The following is a 19,274-nucleotide window of genomic DNA, read 5'->3' as shown; positions in this document are numbered from 1 at the left end:
GGAAGGAAGGGGAAGTGAAGAAACCCCCCAAAAGCACTGGAGGCTGACTCTCGTTGAAATGCCAGCCTTCCCAGGGAAGAAGGTTAAAAAGAGCAAACATCTGAGGGATCTCGGAGCCAATGTAGAGAGGAAACAATGGGTGTAGCTCCCTAGTGAGAGGCCAGTGAATTAACTGTTCACTTTGGCACTGTGCATTAATTAGTGTGGCCCGCCAGGGACCATTTAGAAGATTACCTCATCAGGGCTCTAAGCAATCCTCTCCCTGGTGGCTTACATGAGTTAATGCAACCCCCAAAGACCAACAATTTGTCATCCCTTCCAGGGTGGAATCAAGCCTTACAGATAATGAGCAGGTACTGACACCTATGGGGACCAGCTTTCTACTGCAGAACCCCAAAGCAGCGTTTCTGTGAAAGAACTGATTGGCATGAACCTCTCCAGAAGGCAAAGGAAAAAGACTCAGTCGTTTCTGATTGCCTAGAGGTAGGAGAATTAAAGGTGGAGGAAAGAAGTATGCAGAGTCACCCTAAGCTTTGCTCTGAACCAGACTCTCCCCATGATTCCAAGGGTATCAGTGTCTCTGGGAGCAGATGCAGGCAAGTCTCTGTGTGCCAGAGAGGGTGTCATTTCATATTGGGTTTATACGCATTCCTGCTTGCTGCTTGGCATTAGTCATCAGCACACTGTGCAGAGTGGCCCATTAAAAAAAAAAAAAATCTGTCTTGGACATGAATGTTCTAATGACGACAACCATATAAATAAGTTGTCACCCAATGTCTGCCTTCTAGAGCTGATGTTTGTAAAGCCCAAACTACAAAACCAAAGAAGAAAATAACAGGAAGAGATGGAACACAGGATGTTTTAAGAGATTTTTTTTAAGCTTTCAGTTAGGGAACAGTACTCCTTTCTCTCTCACATTCCTCTAATTCAAATACAGTAGACATAATGATCACATTAAGCTTGAGTGGGAGAAAAGGCTTGCTTTTGAGTCACTCATAACCTTATCACAGTGTGTAGTGTGCTCTTGGGTTCTTTCTTACTTTTAAGGGCCAGTCGTAAAGCCTCTTTCATAAACATGAGGTGGTGTCTCTGCCAGGGAACACTAGCCCTTCTCACAACACATTATGTCAGGGTTCCAAGCAGAAGAATAAATACGAAATGCAAGCACCCTTTAATTTTTTAATTTATTTGTGCAAGCTCATCATAAATTTGTCCAATGTAAAACGAGCAAATGTTTGACAAGGGTTTAGCAGGATTTTTAACATCTGTGCAGATACACGCAATTTATTCCTAAGGAAGCAGGTTACAGCATGTCATAGAGCCTAATTTTAAAAACATTTTTGTTTAAAATGTACGTGCGTATCAAGGCAGTGTAGTCACAGTACAAATCATCCCATCTCACTCACAAAGCCACGTGAATTTGACACTGAGGCAGAAGTTGGCCTGGCATCTCTTTACCATTTCCTCTTCCTCTCTCTGGTGATCTAAGTCTCACTAGTGAAAAACCCCATCTTGGACCTGACATATTTGTGGCTTTCAGAATAAAAGCAACAGGCAGAATTTTGCATCTTTCAGGTATAAAATGAACTAATCAATGTGTATGACTTAAGGTATTTCTAAAAAATCATATTTTTATTATTTCCAGAATGACCTATCCAATATTATAAAAGCTACAGTTTATTAATATTGGGACAAATCTTTTGCTAAACACATTTTTGATACAGGTTACTTCAACAAAAATGCATTTATTCACAAGGAGTAAGAAAGAGAGAGAGAGACGAGAGGAGAGGAGAGACAGAGAGATAGAATGGACATGCCAGGGCCTCCAGCCACTGCAGACTCCAGATGCATGTGCTACTTTGTGCATTTGGCTTTATGTTGGTACTGGGGAATAGAGCCCGTGTGGTCAGGCTTCAGAGCTAAGCGCCTTTACCACTAAGCCATCTCTCCAGCTCACAGGTTATTTTTTAATTTCCCCAAAGATAGGTTTATAATTATTTTATTGATGTTTTATTAGACTGGATCTGGTCAACAGTATATAAAAGTAAATAAATTAAAGTGAACAAATACAAAACCTTTTATTTTTGCTTATTTAAAAACTGCTTTTTATTTCTGGCACACTTAATTCATTCAAAGCTATTTGTAATGTCTAAATTATTTGAGCATTATATAATTATGCGGTATAAAATGCAGGTACAAAGCCGTGCATATGAATACGCTCAGGACAATGAGGCCCCATTTAAGAGGGCATTCTTGGCCACATGGTCCCGAGCCTCTGCGCTCTGTCCTCAGCTTGTGCCGAAGAGCACAGTTTCCAGTCAAAACATATGGAACCCACTCTTTAAAATGAGATAAATGTGAAATGCTTGGTGTTTCAGTAAGTATTCTGAAAAGAGGACAATCTTATCAAGGGTATTTCTGCAGCCTGGCTGAATGCCACAGCAATCAGGAAGTAGTGGCAGCTTCACAGAACAAGCCCCCAGCCAGGTCTACTGAGCCCCACTGGTTGACAGCCAACATTTAGTTTCAGGAAGGTCTGTGCTAGGTTGTTCCATGAAGGTAACGCAGCAGTGCATATCTTGAGTGTACATGAAGAGAAAGAGGGAAAGAGAGAACATATGGAGGTTTGGAACAAAATAAGGGGTGATTCAATAACAGGGAGGAGAACTGAAAATTCACTCCTGTGGGTCTCCATGTGTTTCCTGGTGGTTCAGCATCCAAGGAGAAACCATTAAGAAGGAAGAAAGATGATGATGATCTCTAAGCTGTATGACAGAGATACAGAGGCCGGTGAGCGGGCTGTGTCTGCAGTTCCTGTCTGTTCACATCGGTGAGGACGAAGGAAAGCAGAAACTCCTCAAGTATTTGTCTAGAGAGGCAGTGCTGTGACCGCGGCAGCAGGAGTTCAGCTGAAGTTCAGGGCAGAGGCTGCCAGGAGCGTACACTGCAGGAAAGTCAAAACGCTTCCGGATCTGCTTCTTCCTCCCAAACCTCCCTTACAGGATCTCCAGGGTCAGGCTGTGCTATGGCCCAAGGTGACAATGTCTGTGGGGAAACAGGCTTTGAGCAGGATGCCCCTCTCCCGGTTGCAGTCTAGCTCCTGGATGAATCCATACCAATAGATGACTAAGCCTGGTCCGAACCTGCAGGAACAGCAGAGAGTGACGTGTGAATAATGTCAACGCAGCTGCAGAAAACAATCATTTTGGAGACAGTACATTTAAGCGTCTGGGTCATACACTGAGTTGTTTATGGGTACTATCCCGATTGACTGGAAGCAGCTGAATGTAGGTTCACCCAAGCACTCATATCATACCGCTGTTGCCATCATTAATGGGCTTGTTTCCTCTTTCTCCTTCAGATCTAGGACCCACTTTTCCATAGTGTGCTTGAGCTTGGGCCACGGTGATGACAACTTCACTGACGAAGGAAGGGAAGACAGTGCTGGAAGCCATGAGCTGGGTACCACTACCTTGGGCTTTCAGTTTCCTAATGTTCTGAGAAACTAAATGCCAAACCTGCCCCCTTTCAATGAACAAAGCAAGACTAGGCATTTGGTGCACACTTGTAAATCCAGAACTCAGGAGGCTGAGGCAGGAGTGTAACAAGTTTGAGGACAATCTGAGCCACCTAACAAAATCCTATCTCATGCAACTGCTTGGACAATACCTTTAAAAACAGCATGGTAAAGGTTTTATCACATTCAATTCATGCACCAATACTTCCAGAAGTACCACCCGTTGTTCATTCTTTTCACTTAAAAAATACACATCGAACATATCATGTTTGTGCGTGTCTCCACATGACAAACTGGGGTGGCTTGAAGAAACTTCCTACCCAGCTCTCACTTTGCATTTCTAAGTGTAGAGATAGTGAAATTTGGTCACAGGTTCTCATGGAAACAAGGAATAAAGTTATACACACTTATGACATAGTATAATCAGATAGGTGGAGGCTTCAAAGCACAGTATTTCTAAGTTTTGCCTCCGAATTATCTTCTGTGTTTTTGGCAGGTTGGCAGTGACTGATCCCCACCAGGCTGCCTCAGGAAGTGGCCCTGAAGACTACTTCACCCTTCAGGAAGTAGAGACCTTTAGGGTGGGTTCATGAAGATGTAATCACTATCAATCACGGTGCAGAGAGATGTTTTGCACATCAGCTCATGTTGTTCCTACAGAGAGGACTTAATTAAAGGGCGCACTACTCTTGGTGTAGAGTTGCAGGAATTTTACAGTGAAATCATAAATTATGAATGTTGGGTTAGTAAAAGGATGTCTAAAGGCAGAACTGCTTTCTGTATTCTAACATTACAGCAGGCTGAAATGCTTGCCATGATTTATTATATGCTGTAGTGTGCTTGCCAAAGCTAACAGTACAGGATAGGTTCTGAGATACTGTGTGTATGCACAGGAACAAGTTCAGTTGGATGTCACAGACTGGTTTATTTGGGGATTTGCATCGATAGGATAGCCCTGTTGTACTCATTATAAGTCCAACTCTTTGAGTCTCTTCCTTGTGAGGATAGCCATTACAATGATAGTTTACTTGAATATATTACGTGGGATGCATGAACTGCATTCCAAGAAAATTCAACTGGATTCAGGGTGACTGAATGGTCTCATCTTCCTCTGCATCTCTAAGAACATCTTCCTCTAGGTCAGAAGAATTGGGCCCTTGTGCACAGGGTGTGAACTCCAGGCTTGCATAAATAAGCTCACACCTGTCCACCTAACAAATCGTTTCTTAGCAACTTTTAATCACAAGCATCAGTCCATAATGAGAACATAAACCAGCTGGCACTTTTATTTCATGAAAAGCTCTTTGACTTGTGCCAAAAGATCTCAGAACTATCGACTGTGGTAGTTTTGGGCCACGTCTGAGTGGCCTCAACCCTTCTCAGCCTCAACACCATCTCAGCCTCCTTGCACGTGATAGGGTGCTCACACAGTCCTCTACTTTATTAGACCGCTATTCTGGACACCACAGTGTTCTTCAGAAAGGCACTAATATTTTTACAAAGGGTGCAAAAAATATGATTGAACAAGTCATGGAGAAGAACAAAAGAATATATGGCAGTCATAAAAACAAGCCCAGTATTTTAAAGATTTAATAAAACAAAAACACATATCACCCGCTCTGAGAGAGCAAGAACAGCTGGCACTTTCTCTGTGCAGCTAAATCACAAGCCAAGGGACGTGGACTGCGACAGCTCTTTAGAAAAATTCGCTTTTGAGGCACAGACGCCAGGCTGAAGAACACCTCAACTCTTGAGAAAATGGACTTGTTTCACTTGAGAGGCAACAGCTGAAAGGTGGCAACTCAAAAAAGGTTTTGCAATTCTGCAAAGCTGGATCCTTCAGCAAGGGGTTCCCCAACCAGGAAGTCCTGAAGGAAGGAAGGAGTGCATGAGAGAAGCCTCAGTGAAGGTGTTCAGTAAGATCCCACTATTTCTTCTGGAAGTTGGGAAACACTTGCCCTCATGGAGCTCAAAGCCTCCAGTGGAATATAAGTGTCTAAGTAAAAACCAGAGGCCATTTCCCCTTGTAAGCAAAGGCTGCTACCATGGCTTTCAGAACAACTGGCCCTTCTCTTTCTTTTTTGAAATTTTTATTTATTTATTTATTTGAGAGCAACAGACACAGAGAGAAAGACAGAGAGAGGGAGAGAGAGAGAATGGGCACGCCAGGGCTTCCAGCCTCTGCAAACGAACTCCAGATGCATGCGCCCCCCTGTGCATCTGGCTAACATGGGACCTGCGGAACTGAGCCTCGAACCGGGGTCCTCAGGCTTCACAGGCAAGCACTCAACCGCTAAGCCATCTCTCCAGCCCTCTTTTCCCTTTTCTGTTTGGCGTGCTCATGTGCATGTTCAGACGTGTGTGGAAGCACATGCATGCAGGCCAGCACTGACATTAGATGCCTTCCTCAATCATTCTCCACAATGCTACTTATTTATCTTTGAGACAGAGTCTCTCACTGAACTTGAAGCTCCCTGCTTCCACTACACCAGTTGCTCAGCAAGCCTCAGGGTTCCTCCTGTCCCTGTCTCCCCAGCGCTGGGATGATAGGGAAGCATGGCTGTGTCTGGCTTTTATGTGGGGCTTTGTTTCGGTACAGCACTCACTATACCCACTAAGCCATCTTCTCAAACCCCAGATTCATCAACAGTTTAAAGTTACTTATCCATGTGTTCGTGTGTGAGAGCACATCAGGGTCTCTTGCTGCTATGAACAAACACTTAACACTTATACCACCTTTTGTGTCTGGCTTAGGTGAATGGCTGGGGAATCAAACCCACAGTGGCTGGCCAGCCCAACCTTTTTTTAAAAATATTTTTATATATTTGCAAGTAGAGAGACAGGGAGAAGAGAGATAGAAGGGGCATGCCAGGGCCTCCTGCCACTGCAAACAAACTCCAGATACATGCACCACTCTGTGCATCTGGCTTTATGTGGGTACTGGGGAATTGAACCCAGGCCTTTAGGCTTTGCTAGAAAGTGCCTAAACCACTGAACCATCTCTCCAGCTCCCAGTCAGGTTTAAGTGGTAAAAATAATTGGAACTTGGATAAGGTGCTTGCCTGCAAAGTACCTATTTAAAGCCAAATGGACAAAGTGGTACATGTGTCTGGATTTCATTTGCAGTGGCTGGAGGCCCTGGCATGCCCATTCTCTTGCACATTTATCTGCCTCTCTAAATAAAATACTTAAAAAAACCCAGAAATTTTAGAAGGTGACAGGTTTGAAAATAGAATGGCAGAGCTATACCTGTCCTTGGTCCCTTCTGCATCTTTGAGATTTCTTCAACAGCTAGGGTTCCAGACATTATCTGGTACTGTCAGGCAAGATAATCTTTCAGCAGCTTTTGCTTATGAAGAAGCTGACCATAGGGCCAGAGAGATTGCTTAGTGGTTAAGGTGCTTGCCTGTGAAACCTAAGGACTCATGTTTGACTCTCTGATCCCACGTAAGCCAGACATACAAACATGAGGCAAGTGCAAAGTCACATGTGCCCACTAGGTGGTGCAAGCATCTGGAGTTTGATTCTCTCTTTCTCTAAAATAAAATTCAAAAATAAAATTAAAAATGACCACAATAAGCAACTTTATATAGTCAAATATTAACCTTGTGATCAACTACAACCAAGACCTGGGTGTGGTGGCTCTCACCTGTACCCCAGCACTCAGTAATCTGAGGCAGGAGGATAAGCATGTCTTGGATTCCGCCATTTATCCCATTTCATCCTGGGACTCTGTTTCACATCTGTCTGTGTCCTTCATGCTTACATGGACAAGACCACTTAGCTCGGGCAGACACCCTCAAGGACAAGGAAGAGAACATGAGTTACCAAGGATGGCACTGGATGGCGTTATACTGGTCACTGAATTCATGGTGGTTTAGAGAAAGCATTGCTGCCAGACATGGCCACCACCACAACATAATACGTTATCAATGACCAGGATGGAAATACTGATGGGCATACTTACAGACCACAGTGGCAATAACAGTTACAATATTATTTAACAGTTGAACACCCCAAGTTTGAAAATCTGAAATTCAGAATGCTTCAAAATGTGGAACTTTTTGAACACAGACATGAAGCCTCATGGGACTGGTTGCAATCAAAATGCAGGTGCCCTAAAATTATGGTTTAAAATTACATTCAGGCTGTGTGCATAAGGTATATACCAAAACATAAATTTTGTGTTTAGACTTGAATATTATTTCAAAGATCTTTTAATATGCATATGCAAATGTCTAAAATTCATAAAGAATACCTGAAAAACTGCCAGTTCCAAGTACTTCAGGTAAGGGGCATTCAACCTGTGTTGATGTTGCCACAGCCTTTGCTACGTGCCAGATCCTCTGCTAAGCACTTTACATTTATAAGTACACTTAATCCCAGTCCAAGCCTATGGGCTAAATTCAACTACCTCCCTTGTTCTACAAATACAGACACTGAAAGAAAAGGTACCTTAGTGGTTTGCCTAAAACCTCATAGTCGGTGCTGCAACCCAGTCCATATATGATGTAGTTGTGATCAGGTTACTGAATAGGTAAACAGAGTATCAGAATTTGGCCAGGAAAAGAGTGATCTGGAGGGTTCTGGAGCCATTCTTTAAGAAGACTATTGCTCAGTTCGCATCTGGAACTGACCCACAGAAAAATCCTATGATGTTGGGGAAAAGAATAAATAATGTCCCAGAAATAAACGTGCAGGGGGCAGTATGTTCTCTACATGTACAGGAGGGACTGGATTCATGTTGCCTCTCTCTTTCTCTCTCTCTCTGAGTCTCTTATACAGACCAGGCTGGCTTTAAACCTGCTATCTTTCCAAGGATGACCTTGAAGTGCTGACCCTCCTGCTTCTATCTCCAGAGTGTGGAGAATGCAGGCCTGAGCTACTGTGCCTGGTTTAATGTCACTTCTCTTAAGTTCAGACTTAAGACAATTCTGAAAGTAGCTAAGGTTCAGATGTCAGTCAACATAAATAACTCTTTTCTATTATGAATTTCTCAAAATACAGAATAGGTTGGTGTCTCTGGATTATTAAATCAATGGTTTGTTTTCATTAATTAAAGAAAAATAGCAAGCCGATATATACAAATCATGAATTTTTACACACAATCCTGCTTATTCCTCTTCTCTTGAGAAACTAAGTAGTCTAGACACATGCACATGCAGCCTAACCTTAGCTGCCCCTCGGTCCTAAAGGATGTCTCTGGGTTACCCATGCTCTCCACCATCTCCCGATGCCAAGGCTATCACCACACCTGTGTCAAGGAATTTCTTACTGGAGAGATGGATTCCTTCATACTCTCATCTGTATCAGATGTGGGGAAGCACAAGGCAGCCTGTGAGGATTTCACATCAAGACAGGGATGAGGAGAGCACTTCGCTTCTGCGCATTTCTGCCATCCTCCTGGGTCCTATGGCCACCACAGAGCTCCGTCTCTGCCTATTGTCTATCCTGGCCATTCTTAAGCTTGGGACAGAAAGTGTGGGGCGGGGGGCGGTTGGTGGTGTGGGGAGACTGTAGGGCACTGGTATTCCCACCAAGCACTATGCAAGTGTCATGTAAGGAGGAAAAAAAAAAAATCTGTCATATTTTTAAAATGTTGATGGTAAAGTAGGAGTTAGTTACTACATATCTTCTAAGTAGATGGAATCAAAGCACAGAGGTGATAACATGGGGAAGGGAGGGCAGCAGACATTGTTTAGGAGAAGATTTTAAAGGTTATAATCCATTCTGTGGCTGGATGGGTTGAGCACAGGTGAATGGCATCCACAGAGAAGGCTCTGTGATATGGGTAACTCTCAGACACAGTGAGGATGTGTGAACATATTTAGCCAAGTTGTAACTAACCTGTCCCTGCACGTATGGCTTGTGTCCACAGTGAGCTGGGAGGAAAGACGATGAGCAACTGTGTCACTGTTAAGCACAGGAAGAATAGCTCAGAAAGTGCCATACCCAATGAGGAGAGACCTCTCACCCCCCTTGACTGATGGCAAGACTGGACTTCTTAGTCGTAGAGACCAAATGGCAGGCAGGTATCAATGATGGCCTCAGTACAGAGTCCCTGCCCATTGGAATTCAGGTCTGTGTAAGGCCCTGACCTCTGAACACGTGGTGGATCTACATACTTGCTTGTTAGGTTACAAAAGGCCGCAACCCCCACATTGTCATTAACTTCTCTCTGTTGCTTTTAACTGCTTGCACACTTTGATGAAATGAACTACCTTGTGGGAGACACTGTGTGACCTGGCAGGGATTGAGGGTTATCTCAGCCAGGGAGGAAGTGCTGTTCTTCAGCACATAGACCATGCAGAATCGAATACAGCCAACAGCTGCTGAGTGAGATTGGAGTGGATGCCTGTCAAAAGTTCACATGAGCCCTGCGTGGTGACACACGCCTTTAATCCCAGCACTTGGGAGGCAGAGGTAAGAGGGTCACCATGAGTTACAGGCTACCCTGAGACTACACAGTGAATTCCAGGTCAGTCTGGGCAGGACCTTACCATGAGACAAACAAAACAAAAGAACCAACAACAAAAAACTTCATATGAGAGCTGGCAGTGGCTCCCTTCTGTGCAGTGCACTGGACTGTCGCACGGGATGCTTGCCCTACAGATGCTGCGATGTCAGGCCCATGGTTGCTGCTTGAACCACTTGATTTTGTCCTGTGTCCTCCCAGGCTGTGCCCTGCTGGAGGAGGGGGCCCAGGAAGAGGCTGTAGAGAAGAACGTCCGGAGCCTGGCATACCATCTTTTACAGAAAGCCCTTCAGCGGGTGCAAGGGGAGCTGGTTGCAGCCTTAGATCTCTGAATCCTCAACCCAGCTGGATCTACAAGTGTCAGCATCCGGGCGAAAGGGAGAAGGCAGAGAAGGGATGTCAAGCGGTGGTGGATTTGGAGCCACTCCCAAACCAGGGGACACTGTATGATGGGGTAATGAGGTTTCACTGGTACCAGACTTTGCTGAGCAGGTCAAGTGACAGCATGCTGGCTGGTTCTCCCCCTGGATGAGGTATCCTGCCATTAAAAGGTGGCACCCAAGCTGGTGGCTGGTGGATCCCAATTTCCAGAGTAGCTGGGAAGAGGAAGAGGTGGGAGAGGGCACCTGGATGCCTGAGAAACCCCAGCATCCAGGCAAGAGGGCCCCAGGCCCTGTTTGGGTCCTGGATGATCTGAGCAGGGGCCAGGAGGAAGCTCAGAAGTATTGGCTGAAACTAGTGGCCTGGGTCAGGGAAGGGAGCCCTTGGAGGTGTAAGGCGAGTGTCTAGGATTTAAGCCCTATGTACCTTACACACCTTCACTACTCTTTCCCTTTTTCTTAGACGTCGGACCCTAAACTTGAGCCTCCTGTAGCACACCCAAGCCCCTTTGTCCATTTCCTTCAGGACTCCCAGAAAGCCAACTCAGAAGTTAAAGCCCCAGTGTGTCCTATAGGCAAGGGAACAGATCTTATATTCTTTCTTTCCACCCCATAGGCCTACACCCTTTTCTCAGCCCTGGACAAGATAGCTCCAAAGACTCTTGTGTAAACTTCACCCCCTCTCCTTCGGTGCTGAGCAGTATATTTGGAGAGGTTTCCTGAGACAAACTCTGTAGGCTATAGTTTTGTGTATAACCCTCTAGGCACCTTGTCCTTCCATCCTAATGATAATAACAAAAAGTGCCCATGGTTAAAAACACAAACAAAAACAGAAAACATCATATGAAACCCAGACACTGAGTCATCCTATCATATCTGGGAGAACTATGAGCAGAGGCCAGTAGAGGGAGGGAGCTGTGTGATGTCTACACTAGCCTGTGCCTGTGCCTCTACGCCTGAGCCACATCATCTCTGCACTGTGAAAGAAATGTGTGGTATTTTAAGTCATAATTTGGAGTCAATTGTTACATAGCAATAGATAACGAATATAAACATTCCCTACAGATTTAAGTTTGAGTATAAATCAATTTCCATTCTTCAACATATGCAGCATGGCGTGTCCTTGTGTGTGCAGACTGGTTTTGTCAGCTGCGCACAAACCCTGGCTTTACGTAGAAGGAGATTATCCATAAGTACCGACTCTACATGCAGGCAGTCCCAGGGATTGAGCAACTCTGTTTTATGTAACAGGGCATCTTGGCTATACACCAATACCCATCCTTGCTGGGGTTACACAGCATGGTGAATTCTCCAGGCTTCTTCCTGTTCTGCTTATCTAAAGATTCAAATTTGAAAAGAGGGGCATGGAGTGTGGAAGGCAGGTTACAGGTAGAACTGGCTGCCAGCTGAAGTGAATGGCTGCTGACAACGGGAAAAAGATATAAATGCTCCATTGGTGATAGCCCATGGCTGCTGGTGTCAGGCAGACAGACTCTGTCTATCTCGACAGATGCTGGGGACAGTCTAGGAAAAACAGATGCCGGTTACATTTTGTTCAGTTAAAAAAAGGCAGTGAAAGCTGTAATGTATTTTTAAAGATTGTCACCAAGAACATTTTTAAAATGGTACTTCAGTGAGTAAATTCTTAGTTTTCCAGAAAAATCTAGCTATCCTCAGATAATCCCTGAGGATTCCAGATTGTGAATATTTACTGTGACTACTTGGGAAACTCAGAGCCACAGCCAGAAAACTTGAGCCCCAATTCAGACAGAAGTTGCCTTCTTTCTTTCTTTTCTTTTCTTTTTTTTTTAATCAAGGTAGGGTCTCATTCTAGTTCAGGCTCTCCTGGCATTTACCATGTGCTCACAGGGTGGCATCGAACTAATGGTGATCCTCTTACCTCTGCCTCCCGAGTGCTGGGATTAAAGGTGTGCGCCACCACACCTGGCTTCAACATCATCCTTTTTTTTTGTTAAGAAAAAAAAAAAGGTTTGTACTTATTTGCATGCAGCCAAGCAAGTGTGTATGTGTGTGTGTACATGCTAGTGCCTTCCTTTTTTGTTTATTTTTATTTTGTTTTACTTGAGAGCAACAGAGACACAGAAAGAAAGCGGCCCAGAGAGAGGGAGAATGGGCGCGCCAGGGCTTCCAGCCACTGCAAACGAACTCTAGATGTGTGCGCCCCTTGTGCCTCTGGCTAACGTGGGTCCTGGGGAACTGAGCCTCAATCCAGGGTCCTTAGGCTTCACAGGCAAGTGCTTAACTGCTAAGCCATCTCGCTAGCCCTTCTTTTTGTTTATTTTTTGTTATTTTTTGATAGTGCCTTTCTTTTAAAAAGTTTTTATTTTTATTTACTTCTTTGCAACAAGAGAAAGAGAGAGAGAGGGAGAGAGAGAGAAACAGAATAAGAGGGAGGAGAGAAAGGAGAGAGGGAAGAAGAGAAGAGAGGAGAAAAGAGAATCAAATGGGCATGCCAGGTTATCTTGCTGCTGCAAATGAATGCCAGATGCATTCATCACTTTATTTTTTAAATATTTTCATTTATTTATTTGCAGGCAAAGAGAAACACACACACACACAGAGAGAGAGAGAGAGAGAGAGAGAGAGAGAGAGAGAGAGAGAGAGAGAGAGAGAGAGAGAGCTTTTAGCTACTGCAGACTAACTCCAGATGCATAAACCACTTTGTGCATCTGATTTTACATGGGTACAAACCAGGGCCATTAGGCTATGCAGGCAAGTGCTTTAACCACTGAGCAATCTCTCCAGGCCTTGCACCACCTTTTCCATGTGCTGTGTGTGGATGCTGGGGAACCAAACCTGGGCTGGCAAGCTTTGTAAGCTTTAGCCAATGAGCCATTTCCTCAGTCTTTTATAGCTCTTCCTTTATAGATGAAGAAAGTGGAACACTAATGGTGCCAGGCTTTGAACCAAACCATCTGGGTTCTATTTGCTCTTATAATGAACACACTATACTGTCTCTTATTACATCTTGTGTTTACACAGGAATATACAACAATCCTCCCTGAAAACAGAAAAACAGGCTCAGGAGCAAGCTGACTAATCAAGAACTGGGATCTACCTGTCTATGAGTGATAATTCTGCCCAGCCTGAAGTCAATAATTTCACACTAAATGTTTACCTAAGTACTCACTTTGATTTGAGTGTGAGCACACTTATGGAGTATATGGAAAGTAACCTATAATTCAGGTGAGGGAGATAGTTTGAGGGAGCATATATAAAACCCTGTCAACCAGGAGAAGAGGTCTAGAGGGTTTACAGAATCTGGTGTCTAGCTCAGAGGAGAGAAGCCCTTCACACTGTGAAGGGCTCAAAATATGTGGCAGAACTTCACCATGGAGACATTGCCATAGCCTCTTCAGATCCATGGATGTAGACATTGAAGGGATTTATGAGAAATGAGGGAATCTGAGAGGTGTGGATATATATTGGTTCAGGATTGTTAAAAAGGCTTGGTACTGTAGACCCCAAAGTCACCCTCCCCGCTTTTTTTTCTAGTACAGTGATGTATCTTATGTTTGCATTGTTAACTTGCTATATGTTTTTGGCTTTATGAGAAAACACATATTTAAAAACTAGTCTAAGGATGTAGCACAGTGCAGAGCTCTGGTTTCACATGCAAGGATCAATCCTATCTACAACAAAAAGCAACAGAAAAGACTCCAAATATTTAAAAACTAGTAGGCTTTTACATCTCTTGGCAATATAATAAGATGGTGAAGGAGAGTGGTATTTGTATAGTATTACTACAAAGAATAATGGAAACATGAACCTGACCAAATAGTTCTCTTCCCAATAACAATATCCACGGTTACATACACAGGAGTCTCTGTGCAAGAGACCTATGGTTAAGTCTGCAGCAAGTCCATGGAGGAATTTTCAATTCAAGGATGACAGGAGACTAAGAAATGACTTGGTGACATTATTCAAGTTTCCTGTTCATGAGGTTTTCATCAAACAACAAGAATAACCTAGTATTGATTAAATATTTGTTCCCAACTAAATCTTTGATTTCAGATGATAGGCAAATAGAAAATTCCTTTTCAAATAAAGAAACATAATAACTAACTAAATAAATAAAGGCTATAAAAAGTGGAATAGCAGAATCATATATATATGACACACACATACATACACATCTATATATAGTTTCCTTTCCCATTTGGAGTTGCTGTGTGGGGTCTGAGCTATCTCTTGAGGATGTGTGCAGACATGTGGCTTTTGGAAGTCGACTGTTCCACCATCAAAAAGACTTGCATGTGGTTTTTATGAAGACTGCACTTTCAAACACATAGCTCAGGATGAAGGAGAAATATAAAACATCTTATAATTGTTTTAAAACAAACTCTTCCACTGTTTATTTAGTTTTAATCTGCATGCTGAAGATTGGCTGTGCACTTGTTAATCACTGTTGTCTGTATATCCAGACAGAGTTGTAAATAATTTTGCAGTCCAAGTGAAATATGACTGCATGTGTTTATATGCAAAGTATGTGTCTTAGGCCTGTGTGTAAATATATGTACAGTAATAATAGATTAGCGATCATGTAACATAACATCATAAGGTTCTGGCACTATGGTCAATTTAATAAGCAAAAAAAGTCTTTTTTGGTAGTATCTTAGAATTAAGCAAAGATACAATAACTTGGCTCAATAACTTGGCTCATTTACTGTTTTTTTTTTTAAATTTTATTTTTGGCTTGGCATGTTCATGTTTGCAAATTGAAATAACTGAAGAAAGAGAACCCCAACCATGATTATTCTCCCTCACTTCATAGATCCAGGTTATTAAAAATATAACTTTTGGGTTTAGGAAATGGCTTAGCAGTTAAGGCATTTGCCTGTGAAGCCTAAGGACCCTGGTTCAATTCCCCAGGACCCACATAAGCCAGATGCACAAGGGGGCCCATGAGTCTGGAGTTTGTTTGCAGTGGCTGGAGGCCCTGGTGCACCCATTCTCTCTTCCTCTCCATCTGCCTCTTCCTCTCTCTCAAATAAATAAATAAAATATTTAAAAATATATAACTTTTGAGCTGGGTGTAGTAGCACATCCCTGTGCTTCCAGTGCTTGGAAGGTGGAGGTAGGAAGATCAGGAATTCAAGAACAGTCTAGGCTACCTGAGACCCAATCTCAAAACACTGAAAATCAAAACCCAAATCAAAACCCAACCATCCCGAGCCAAGAGACAACCTCATCTACTTGAAACAGTTTACTCTATATAACTTTGGAATATTATAAATATAAAAAAATTAGGAATTTATGCTATACAGAAAACAAACAGAGGTCTGGGGAGATAGCTTAGTGGTTTCCATGTAAAGCCAGATATAAGATGTGGTGCGTGTGTCTGGAGGTTGTCTTCAGTGGCAAGAGACCCTGGCACACTCATACACATCCACTCGCACACATGTACACTCTGTCTCCAATAAGAGGTAAATAAAAAGTAAGTAGAAAAGTAAAATAAGTAAATAAAAATAACAAAAAATATACAGAAAATACTTTATCTTGAGAAAACTTTAAAATGTATACAAATACCCAGGCCCAGTAACCTCATATCATCCTTGGAGTATGCATAAGTGGATATTTTCAAATCCACATTAAATTACCTAGAAAAATACTAGCCTTCTACTTCCTTCTGTCCTGGGTTGGAGCTACAAAGACCCCAGACTTACAGTCCTACCCTACTGCAAATCTTTCTTCAGAACAGAGAAAATCACAAAGCAAATGCAAAAGGTCTTTATTCTGTTTTCTTGGAGAAATGTTTACTTCCGGCCCTTTGCTTTCACTTTTTAGGAATCTATATACAAACTTGCATATCCATCTTATGTAGCAACCACAAGTCACAAAAGAAAGGGCTCTTTCTATAAGTCTTGTACCACTTTAATTTTAATAATGTAGGAACAGACCTGTTGATATTTAAGTAGATATATAGTAGTTTCTAAATGTTCAAATATTCACAATAAAAGAATAGATCAATGACACTAGTAAAACTTGTAGTGTTCTAGTCTTTTGCCTAGAAAAGGTAAATTTTAAATAACATATTTATTTACATATTGGAGCTTTTAATTTGCTCCACAATGCATTCATTGTGTGGGGAGGAAGAACAGAGAGATCAAGGGTCCCAATAGATGCAGCGGACTGTGGGGTTAGGATTCAATGAGACGCCTGAGTTTTGTGACCATGGAGGGGAGTGTAAGGGCAAAACTCTGGCTTCTGTTCACATGGGAAGAAGGGAAAGGCGGCCACAGAACTACAGTGACAGCCACAGAAACCAAAATGGGGAGCACAGTGCCCAAGGTCATGCCTACTTTGAAAACATTAAACTACAGAGAAGAAGAGAATACTTCATGTGTACCAGGGTACAAATCATCTCTCTCCACCTAGAATTTATTCCCTAGCCTCCTTCTGAAAGTTGGGGGTGGTTTCCAAAATTGGTTGTGTGAATTATTACATGTTTTCTCAGTTATTTCCCCAGGGAAGCATGCCAAAGGCTCACCTATCACTTCTGCTGATTTAGTGTTTGATGTCAGAGAATTCATAACTGATATGACAGGCGTAATGGGCAGTGGTCACTGGATTGGCAAAGCAGCCAACAGTACGCAGCCTGCTCTGATGCTGACCACTTATCTCCCTTGACTCCGAACCCAACTTCTCATGTCTAACTTTCTGAAGCAGAAATTAGAAATGCGCTACAAAATAGAAAATATTTTATTAAATAAATATTGCTTATCTCAAATGTGCTTTTATATGTAGGCTTTTATTGTTAGGAATAGAACGAATGAGGCTGCTTTCACCTTGGCTCAGTTCTCAAAATCGCAGGGTAACCCAGAGTTCAGTGAGACATTTATCTCAAGGCATACGAAGATTTATAGGTTCTGGATATATAAAAGTCTACTTAAAATAAAAAAAAAGTCAGAATTTTCATCCTTGGCAAAGTCAAATAACTAAAGGATTAAGGCTGGTACATGTTTGGTCTATAAATCTATCGTTAACCAAGTGTGACACAATGCCACAGGTATGTTAGATTCCTACTTGCTCTAAATGGGTGGTTAATTTTTTTTCTTCTTCACAATAAATATTTCCTGATAAGGAAAAATCTCTTTGGCTAACCCTCACCTCCAAACAAAACCTCCCAATTTTCCAGATTCATGGAGGCAAATACTGGAAACAAGAAAAACAAATTAGAACTTGGAAATGTGTATGTCACTAGAAGAATGGTCACGTAAAGGGAAATAAGATAAATTGATCTTAGCAAGTATGTGTAATCCAGATTGACAGTTATCAAACACTTCTAGACTGTAAACTTCCTGAGGGCAGCTGGTGTGTGCTCAGCAGCTGTGAATGATCCACTGCTGCCCCAAAAGACCAAGGTGCTACTAGACATTTACAAAACCAAACCCTAGGAAAATCCTGTTGCTGATAACACTTTGCCATGCAGAAAAGCATATTCATCTTTTTTAAGAGTGGGAAAAATGAGCCTTAAGGCTATGCCCAAACTGTACCCATCTGACAATCCAGACTGATCTTTCCTTGTTATTAGGAATCTGACTTCCCAGGGTGGGGGTAGGGATGACTCTGTGGTTCCCAGTCTGGAGAAACCAAAAGTCCTGGTCCCTAGGGGAAGCCCTACTGAGGGTGGAGGCATTGGTAATAGGAGTAGCTGTAGGTGGAAGCCCATTGCTACACACAGGTGGCTTTTTTTTTTAAAATTTTTTATTTATTTATTTGAGAGCGACAGACACAGAGAGAAAGACAGATAGAGGGAGAGAGAGAGAATGGGAGCGCCAGGGCTTCCAGCCTCTGCAAACGAACTCCAGACGCGTGCGACCCCTTGTGCATCTGGCTAACGTGGGACCTGGGGAACTGAGCCTCGAACTGGGGTCCTTAGGCATCACAGGCAAGCGCTTAACCGCTACGCCATCTCTCCAGCCCCACAGGTGGCTTTTACTTCCTTTAAACACAGTCAGTTTAGGCAGGCTTTTGGTTGAGGTAGCTTTTATCTAGAAGATAAGGTTGTAAAACCATCAATTAAAATGAAGTACTGCTGTTTCTGTCCACATCTTTGCATGTTCACCTGTTTTCTTTCTTTTCCCGTTCCCTTTCAGATGACTGAAGTGGGCGTGACCGTTTTAAGTGAGCCGGCGTGTGTATGGCACTGTATTTTCACTCCCTGAAACACAGATGCCGTCCTGTAGTTCCCTCAGCTGCCACATCAGCCACAGCCTGAACACCTCGGAGTGTTACTTTTCAACAAAGCACAAACTCTGCCCAATCATTTTTGTACCATTTGCTATAGTGTTCCTTTAAGAGAATGGGAATCACATGGTACCTATATGTTGGTGTGAGGCTTTCAATATATTTATAACCTGCTTTACCCCAAAGAGCCACATATAATAAAATGGCAAGACAGAAATAGAAAATTAAGCTCAGCAGAAGAAAAATGCGAATACTGGAACTTCAAAGGTCAACTTCATAGTACCGAAAATTTTAAGTCTCTAAAGACACAAGCTGATTACACTCTTAAAGACATAGTGTGATTAATGGTGGATCTGCAAAGTGGAGCTGTGAGCCAGGGGCATTCCCAGTGGAGAGTAGTTCTGCTGAGGGATGGGAGGGCCACTGTCCACCTCTAGAGAGGGGGTGATGGAAGGGCAGTGAGGTGTAGAGACCTGACCTCGGGGGCAGACAGGCCCTCAAAAGGAAGGTGCCCCATTCAGCTCAGTTGATAGCTGGCAGAAAAGTTCCTTTCCTGCCATTATTGAGCTCTGTGCTGTGTGCCAGGGCCTCCAGCTTCTGCAAACAAACTTCAGATGCATTCATTTGGTTCTCTTATGCAACTAGGCATTCTGGTCAGAGTAACCAACACTTGTGCATTGAGCCTAGGATG

General features: G+C 42.9%; 1 protein-coding gene across 5 annotated transcripts in view; it reads right to left on the bottom strand.

The window, feature by feature from the left end:
- Nucleotides 1-1,170: 1,170 nt before the first annotated feature.
- Nucleotides 1,171-19,274, bottom strand: part of Cdin1 (CDAN1 interacting nuclease 1) — a 247,415-nt gene continuing 229,311 nt past the window's right edge. For 3 of the 5 annotated variants that reach the window (XM_045157234.1, XM_004668197.2, XM_045157232.1), the window contains one exon: nt 1,171-3,143. In XM_045157234.1, coding sequence (XP_045013169.1) covers nt 3,014-3,143 — 130 coding nt within the window. In that variant the 3' untranslated portion in view covers nt 1,171-3,013. The remainder of the gene's footprint in view (nt 3,144-19,274) is intronic. The other 2 variants (XR_006638558.1, XR_006638557.1) reach the window with 2 other exon arrangements.

Source organism: Jaculus jaculus, chromosome 8 (assembly GCF_020740685.1).
Source record: "Jaculus jaculus isolate mJacJac1 chromosome 8, mJacJac1.mat.Y.cur, whole genome shotgun sequence".
Taxonomy (NCBI): Eukaryota; Metazoa; Chordata; class Mammalia; order Rodentia; family Dipodidae; genus Jaculus; species Jaculus jaculus.
This window is presented reverse-complemented; position numbering and strand designations above follow the sequence as displayed.